Source organism: Stegodyphus dumicola, chromosome 4 (genome assembly GCF_044657685.1).
Source record: "Stegodyphus dumicola isolate Sdum_Otavi_A_Nest chromosome 4, ASM4465768v1".
Classification (NCBI taxonomy): Eukaryota; Metazoa; Arthropoda; class Arachnida; order Araneae; family Eresidae; genus Stegodyphus; species Stegodyphus dumicola.
Window position 1 is genome coordinate 224,445,119 of NC_140771.1, and position 8,831 is coordinate 224,453,949.

General features: G+C 28.0%; 1 protein-coding gene across 3 annotated transcripts in view; it reads left to right on the forward strand.

Annotated features, from left to right (window-relative positions):
• The window catches only part of LOC118187236 (uncharacterized), a 46,538-nt gene extending 39,367 nt beyond the window's left edge, over window positions 1-7,171 (forward strand). For all 3 annotated transcript variants that reach the window (XM_035357406.2, XM_035357409.2, XM_035357407.2), the window contains one exon: window positions 270-7,171. In XM_035357406.2, coding sequence (XP_035213297.1) covers window positions 270-392 — 123 coding nt within the window. In that variant the 3' untranslated portion in view covers window positions 393-7,171. The remainder of the gene's footprint in view (window positions 1-269) is intronic.
• The last annotated feature ends 1,660 nt before the right edge of the window (window positions 7,172-8,831 follow it).

Sequence of the window (8,831 nt, forward strand, 5' to 3'; positions counted from 1 at the left end):
ACGGAAAAGTAAAAATAAAAACTGTATAGATGTAGAATTTTTTCTTCAAGTTCTCTTTTTCAAAAAGACATACCTTGCATAAAATTTTACAGTTTTCACCCTTAGGTTAGTTTTTACTTTAGAGGAAAGCTCTCAGTCTTTCTCCAAAATTAATGTCAGTGCAAGGCTACATTTTAAGCTTATTAACAATATTTCATGTATCATAAATTATAATGAGTAATAAAAACATCATTTTAATATTCTAATTTTTCAGTGTTTTCCTTTTTCAGGCAGCTAATATTTTATCTGCAGTTTTATGTTTAATCAAAGAATTAGATTGGGCTAGCCTAGAGGTTGTAGATACTGCAATTCATTGCCAAATGGAAGAGTTAGAAGAACAGAATTCATCTTAATGAAGAAAATATATAGAGCATCAGTCAAGAGGCTTATCATAATTAAATTAATAACCTGCATTAATAAGATTCACTATTATTTATAAATGCCTGAAATACTTAAATTGAAATTACTTAACATTTGCAGTGTGAAATTGAACTTTTGCTTAACAATATGAATTCTATATTCTTCTAAATGCATTTGCATGAGCAAACTTATGGAGTGTGTAATGCTTGTAACATTTGGCATGTTGTGATAAATCTTCGTTTATTTTTATGAAAAGCATTTATAAGAAGAAAATGGGCATATTTATTGTGTTATCTCCCTGGTTGTGTATGATTTAAAGTATAAGGAAGTATATATATTAATGTATATAACTGATTATAATCATAATTCCTCAGTCAGTATCTGTACATTAAAAAGAAACTCGTCATATAGCATATTTAAAGAAAACTACTGTATTAAACTATGTATTAAAAAAACTATGTGTGATTATGTAATGGGTATTGTAATATTTCTATTGTATCTTTTAACATTGACAATAACATATACATTGGAATATTGCTTTTATTTAGCCTTTATACATTAGAATCTCGTGAGTTATATAGGATGGAGTATAATCTGTTCTCAAATTTAAGTTTTTGTAAATATATAAATGAATGTTTTAATAATTTTCTTATTGTAAAAACTAATGATTTTCACTCTTAACAAATATGTAAATTTTTTTCTTTGCAAATTGTTATGCAGAATTAGTTACTTACTATGTTTTGGTACATGACTTAATTGTTTTGCTGTGAGTGATCTGTTTGGAATCATTCAGTAAGAAAAATTTGAAATGTGTGGGTAGTATTTATATTATGTAATATATGTATATGTCTTAAATATGAGTGCAAAAGAATTCTTCAGTACTGAATTATTCTTTACTGAAAGATAATTCAGTATATCAATGTATTTCACTGCTTCGGAGGGTAAACTCTGCTACAGCATATTTCCATACTATGGTGGAAATCTACTTTACTAACAATAATTCCTACTTTTTCATGACTCATACTTAGGTGATACCACAAAATCTGAAAATTTTTGCTTTAACCTACTCTATTAATACATTAGCCCTTTCGCAACGGCGCATCTTTGTTTAAGACGCGCATGCGGAACGGAAGGGAATTGAAGGCAGTCACCGTACAGGATGGTGGTTTTGCATCGCTAAGCCTAATTTTATATATATTAAAAAAAATTTTTTTAATCAGAAAAAAAAAAGTTTCACTTCTAGCATTGTAATTTTTGGTATCATTTTAGATTATTACTTGAGCTCTTATATATGTTAAAATTAGCATTTAATAACCTTTTTTTCTTTATTTTACATAAAAATATATTAAAAAAATTGCTTATCTTGTAAAATAATTTTCGGAAGTGCTATTCAAATTATTCCAAAATTTTAACTGATAAAATCCATCAATAAAGTTTAAAATTAATAAAACAATACAATAAAGACTATTTACAGTAAGAAGTGATAGAATTTAAAATGAAGACTGAGTGTGGTAAATTCCGAAGCACGGAGAAGTATCACTTTCTAACTCTTAGAAAAGAATCACTTTCTAACTCTTTGGAAAATGAATCATCACTCTCATCTGTGTTAGTAAATGGTTCATTAATCATACGAGTGTATTCTTCCTCTGAAAAATAATGCCTTCACGCCATAATAGACTGGAGGTGAAGCTTTCCGAAATAAAAAGAGAAGAACCCAAAATATGTCTGATTGCAATGCAAAACTTAATAGAGCTCCACATAGTAACCCTAAAAGACTGTACATGGTAGAAGGAAAAATAGAATAAAAAAGGAGTTGGATATAAATTAGACACGCCAATGTTTATATTAGCACCCCCTGATTTAAAGAGCCCACCTCTGTTTACACTTTCCCTCCTCCTCCTCCCCCCCCACCTTCACAACAGTTGATGAGTAAAATACCAAAGTCAGGCAGTATATATCAAACTCAAGGTCAGGAACCTAAAACTGTGTTCATTTCAAAAGTAATAGACATATAATAGAAGCGTCATTTGCACTTTTGCAGCTGAGGCTGATGATTCGGTAAAACTGTTGAAACTAGTCCTGTGAAAATTTGAAAATATAGCTCTGTTTTTTGTTGTTTGACTTCTAAATTAATAAGCTCTTAAGTTGTCTTTTCTTATGAGTAACTGTAAGTGTAATATGAAATAACTTTCATGCCTTTAAGAAGATATATTGTCATCTGTCATGTGTATTCAGATATTTTTGTTTTCTTTTTAAATATTTATGTAGGAATAATAATGCATTTGTTTAAATTTTTGGGAATGCAAAACTGATATTTCTGAAAGTTAATTTCAACTCCATTTCCTGCTTGAAGAAAAAATCCTTCATTTCTTGACTTTGCCATTTTTATTTTTACTATAGCTAAACATGCAAAAGTCATTTTATCTTTTATGCCAGACTCTTATATATATATATATATATATATATATATATATATTAACTACTGTAAAACTGTAGGTTTGGATAAAAAGAATGTATTGTGAATTACATTCATATGATTATGTTTGGGGAATTGTGATAACTCTCAAATGCATTTATTTTATAATCACTATTTATTAATGGCTATTTGTTTGGTCTTCCCTTTTCTAAATCTCTGATTTGTTTATCATTTTGCTGTATTTGAAGTGCTGCTGTTCATGTTTGAAATACTTTTTTCAGAAGCATTCTAAAAAAAATGGAATAAAGATAAATAATCTTTTTCTATCTTTTATGTATGATCTAAGTTTAGCATGTAATGAGTCACCCATAATAGTGTATAAATAGGTAATAATTTAGATGAGAAGACTGAGGTATTTGCAACCATGGTTGGTCTAATATGTTTTACTTTCATTGGCAAACATTTTTTTAAGCCAACATGGATAAAATTGGCATAATAAGCATAGCTGGTCTTTGCAAGAGCTACATCAGTACCCTTGATAACAAAAGAGAAATTTGTATGATATAAGTTCAGTAAAATAAAAGGTATGCTGTGTTTGTATTTTAATTTTCTTGGAAGTCTTTCACATGCATATTACTTCATTTTTCTTTCGTTGTTTTTCTAAATACTGACAAAAATATTACAGCTTTGTTGAGAAATGAATAAATAACTGTGCTTGCATATGTTTTAATTTTATTTTTGTCTGTTGGCTCTTTTTACCATGTTTCCCAAAGTATATGAAACATTTTCAGTGGTTATAAACCACTCAAAATTCAATTATTAACAATGCAATGATTACTTAGAATTTTGTTAATGTAGAATCATATCTTTACAACAATACTGTGTAGTTCATTCAAAATTGTGATCATTGCCATGATAATATCTTGTGCCATTTCAGCTGGAACTATGTTATCTCATAATCTGAGTCTGAAGAAAAATATGATAATAAATGAAACATTTTATTAATTATTAATCAGATATATACTAATATAACTGGGCTAAAAATTTGCATTTTCCCCTCTAAACAAAGGAAAGGAATAAAATTAATGCGATGTATTATAGCTAAAAGTTTGCAAATCTGCTGTTGCATACTTTGCTCACATAAGATTTATCAACATCTCTTTTATTAATAATATTGGGTGGCCATAGTGTGCCTAATTGTTCAGGCATTCTTGTAAATATGATAGTGACTTAACCGTTTTGTTGATTAAAAGAATAAAGAAATCATTTAAAGATCTTGAGACTCTTTGATGGGGGCTAATAGTCATAAAAGTTTAGGAGCCTCTGTATATTTGTTTAAACTAAGATTATGCCATACTGCACTTTAAATTATGGGAGGTATCCGGATTAATTTGATAAAAAGTATAGTTCTATATTATTTTTATTTTTCTCTTTGTAATTAAGATACAGATTTGAATTTCATTGTTAGGGTCCAACTGAACAATTAAGTCTAGTTTTACATAATAAGTATAATGATGATTATAATTTATATTTACATGTGTTTTTCAACTGTATACATGGGTGTGTCAAGAATAACTCGGTGAATCATACATGTTTCATTTATGCCTAACAATAAATGATCACAACATTTAGTTTGATAAAATAATTTCCTGCCTAGTTGGGGGAAGGAACCTTGGTTTGACATAGATTATGATAAAATTTTATCGATTTCGAGGGCAATCAGACTCCAAGTTTCTTTTTTCAAAAGCAAAGAGATTTTGCATTGGCATGTTTCTTTTTCTTTTAATTTCATAATGTTGTATTCCTTTTTAATGCTTTTTGGTATGCATGCTTCATGTAAACATTTTTGGATATTTCTTTTGGTTTCATATTTGAATTCCATATCTTCAAAATGCAGCATACTTTGAATGACATCTAGACTAGAAAATATTTTAATTTAACAGTATGTGCATGAAGCTATTATACTAATTTGAGAATGATTTTTCTTTTCTTTCTTTTAAAACTCTTTCATTATAAGAACTGGCTGAAATAGAACTGGCTGAGAATGATTTTTCATTTCTTTCTTTTAAAACTCTTTCATTATAAGAACTGGCTGAAATAGGAGTACCTTATGTTTCAGCTACCTTGTGTAATTAACTACATATATCTATGTGCTTTTTCTTTTTTGTAGCAGTGCACTGCTACAGAAAAGACTGCTTTCTTAAATTGCAGGGATTCAGATTGTGATAGGAAAAAAAAAAAAAGTGTAATTTTATCATAGTACTCATTCATAATAAACAGATAAACTGTGTGAGTAATTGTATTTTATGCAATATGTAGAATTTAATATACAGTTCAAAAAATCAAAAATACAATTCTTCATGTACTGAAATCTATTTATATTATACATTTTTTTAAGTTACATCTGATACTCTCTTAAAAAAAAATTGAACTGAACAATTTTATCTTGATTAAATTAAATGATTTCAATGATTAACTGAAAATAATATGTGTAGCAATTGTATGGTTTGTAAATGTCCATAGTTATAATTGAGTGAAATATGAGTCGCATATTATGGTTTAGTATCATTGTATTTTAACTTATTATGAACAGTGAAATGCTTGTTTTGAATTGCATGTAAATAAAATCAAATAATAAAGGAATTAAAAATTTTCTTGGACATAGTAAAATTGAACAAAGAGTTTTCGGAAATGTAAGAAGTTTTCAAAATGTCTTTGCTCAATTTTTTTAACGAGATTAGGATATTTTTTTCATTAATTTGATAAGACTATATGTGTAGTTTGTTTTATTTATATTAGTTTTGTACATTTATAAAATATTGTTTTTATGTATATTGTCATAAAAAAGCACAAAAAATTTATCTTAACCAGTGTGATATTTTTTTTTAATACCTTAAAAAGCTAGAATGACTTTTATGTTATATGTTGTTAGCTTCATTTTTTTTTCCTACCAATTTTTTTCATTTACTAACGTGCAAAGATTTGAGTTCAATTAAGCTGAAATACTGCACAAACATTCAGCTCATTAATAATATTGATTAATATATTGTTATGTATATAATGTATGAAATGTTAAATCATAAATGTATTTGAAAGATGGTTTATTATATGTAAGCTTTCAAAGTGCAGAGTAACATTCCATTGTACTTTTGTTATTTTTCTTGGATATTTTGCTGTCTTTAATAAGAATATTATTCTACAAGGAAGTCTGACAAAATATTTAACATTTTAGTAATTATTTTCTAGAAACTTACTTTTGGGGGGAGAGGAGTTTATAATGGCTTAACTTTGATTTATCACTTAAACTTCATTTTGGGGCATATTTGAAAAGAATTTTTTTTTTTTTTCCCAAAACAAAATGTCTAAGCTTTATCCACTTGATCAAGTTCAGTTTTTTTTTATTGTTATTTAAATGTATTGCATGTGTACTTTTAATATCAAGCTGTGTGTGAAGTATTGTATGTATGAATTTGAAATTTTTGTCTGTATCATTTATTAAATATCTTTTAAAGAAAGAAATGCCCTTTAGTTTGTTTGTTATTAAAATAATCACAATTTTAAATTAAAAAAAAGTTTTCTAAAATTATAATCATGTATTTATCCCCCCCACCCCATTATTGAACTCTGATAGTAACTTTGCAGCAAAACTGATGGTGTATAATAGTGATAGCATTCCGCTCAAGTGAATTTGACATTTAGGTTTTAGAACATTAATTTTTCTCATATCAAATCATTAATTTACTTTCTAATAATCAGTAAACTGAAATTGCATCATTATATAAAAAATGGGAAGGTATCTTAAGTTATAATTTAAATTTTTAATTATGATAAAAAATTTCATTTGGTTTTTGTGAAAAGCTAAATGTTTTGGAAATTACTTTCAAATATCTGTTTCCTTTAACATTAATTTCTTTGGAACAAACAGTAATTATCATCATTGTACTTTTTTACTTTTATATGTAACCATTTTTATAAGCTAAAACAGCTTTGATGTAACCATTGGCTATATCAGAATAACCTTTGGACATTTTAAAGTTTACTGATTCATAAAAATTTTTATGCAGGTATTTTCTTTGCAAAATGCTACAGTTGAAAATGTGAGTAAATTTAATAATCTGTGCTTTCATAAAATAAGTTTCTTTCATTCTTACATTTGTGAATAAAAGTATCTTTTGTTTTCATCATGTGTACTAATGTTTATTAAAAGTGTTCAGTATTTATTTAACAATCTTTATATTGTTGCATGTGTACAGGTTCAGAATAGATTGAATGTACACTTGTCCGATGATAGGTTGATGAAATTTATTTCTATCAAAAGAAACACTTTTGATAGAAAGACATCTAGAACTTTCTACAGAAATAGTCGTACAACTCTTCACAATATTCCAGAGTACAATCAGTAGTTACATTTCAAACTACTATGAATGTTATCAATGCAATGCAAAACGTATTTACAGAGCAAAGCTAAACCATAGTTAGTACTAAGAACTGGCGCTGAGCTAACACCTGAGAGCAGATGCTGTCTCCGACCTTATGTAGTTTTCACCTGGCTGCCACTTGATCAAGTTCAGTTTTTTTTATTGTTATTTAAATGTATTGCATGTGTACTTTTAATATCAAGCTGTGTGTGAAGTATTGTATGTATGAATTTGAAATTTTTGTCTGTATCATTTATTAAATATCTTTTAAAGAAAGAAATTTAGTAGTTTTTGCTTCTGGAAATTACTGGAAGGTAATATGAGGGTTGAATTACGGTTACAGCTAATATAGTGATCAATTACCATTTATTCAGTTATAATACCTATTATGGTAATATAGGGACTGGACCAAAATGTCAACAGCACCTGAGAGCAAATGCTGTTTCTGGCCTTATATAGTTTTCACCTGGCCACCGAGATATTTCTGCTTCTCGAAATTACTGGAAGACAATATGGAGGTCGAACTACGGTTACAAATATAGTGATCAATTACATTTATTCAATTACAATCCTGTTATGGTGATACAGGGACTGGACCAAAATAAGTCACCGAAACTGCTGGCAGCTTAGCGATATGTCATATTTGGCCAGATTACCAAGGTACCTCAATGTGAAATGGACTTGCCCCTGTATTCTTACTTTTCCAGCATAGCTTGTGTCTCTTAGATTTTCACATTGCATTATACAAAAGAAATACAGAAATTTCACATGGAATTACACTAAAATCATCTATCTATGTACAAAATTCGTAACATTTATGTATAGCCATTTTAGGAATGTAATTTGAATAATATTCATGAGAATAGATTTAGATTTTCTGTTGCATAAACTGAATCTAGAAACTTTGCCTAGTCACTACTGAAAACTTGTTTCTTCCCTTAATAATGGATTATGAAGGCAACTGTAGACAGAACAAGCAACATTTGTGAATACTGAAAACTATAAATTCATATTTAAATGTAGTCAAAAGTACACGTGTTAGTACATAAAAAAGCTTTTTATGATTTTGCCGGTCTGCCTGGCAGTGACATTGTTAATCCCATGTGAAGCATGTTAACCCTTATCATTATAACATTTTACTGTCTTTCTACTATATGTCAACTGCAATTCGCAATCTGTATTGTTTGTATTCTTTATAAAATCTATCCAATCGCATAGCAACTAAACTTGAATTAATAAAACATAATTTTTTTTTTCTTAATTTCTCATCCGAACTGCTAAATCAGTAAAAGTTTTCTAATAGAAATATTTAACTTCTCTTCAAAAGCTCTATTAATCAGAAAATAATTTTAATTTATTCTTGGGTTCACTAAATTTTGAAAGTTACAGTATAGTTGGCATGGAGCAAGCAATGAAACAAATAAGACATTTTATATTTACATGTTTCTCTTCTATATAATCTTAAGTAACATAACTAAAATTATAACTTTCCATGAAAACATATATAGCCTCACCTGGGAACATCTAAGTAGAGATTTGCTTCTGCAGACATTAGATAAACATCTATGTAGAGAAGTTGATTCTGCATCTTGAATAAA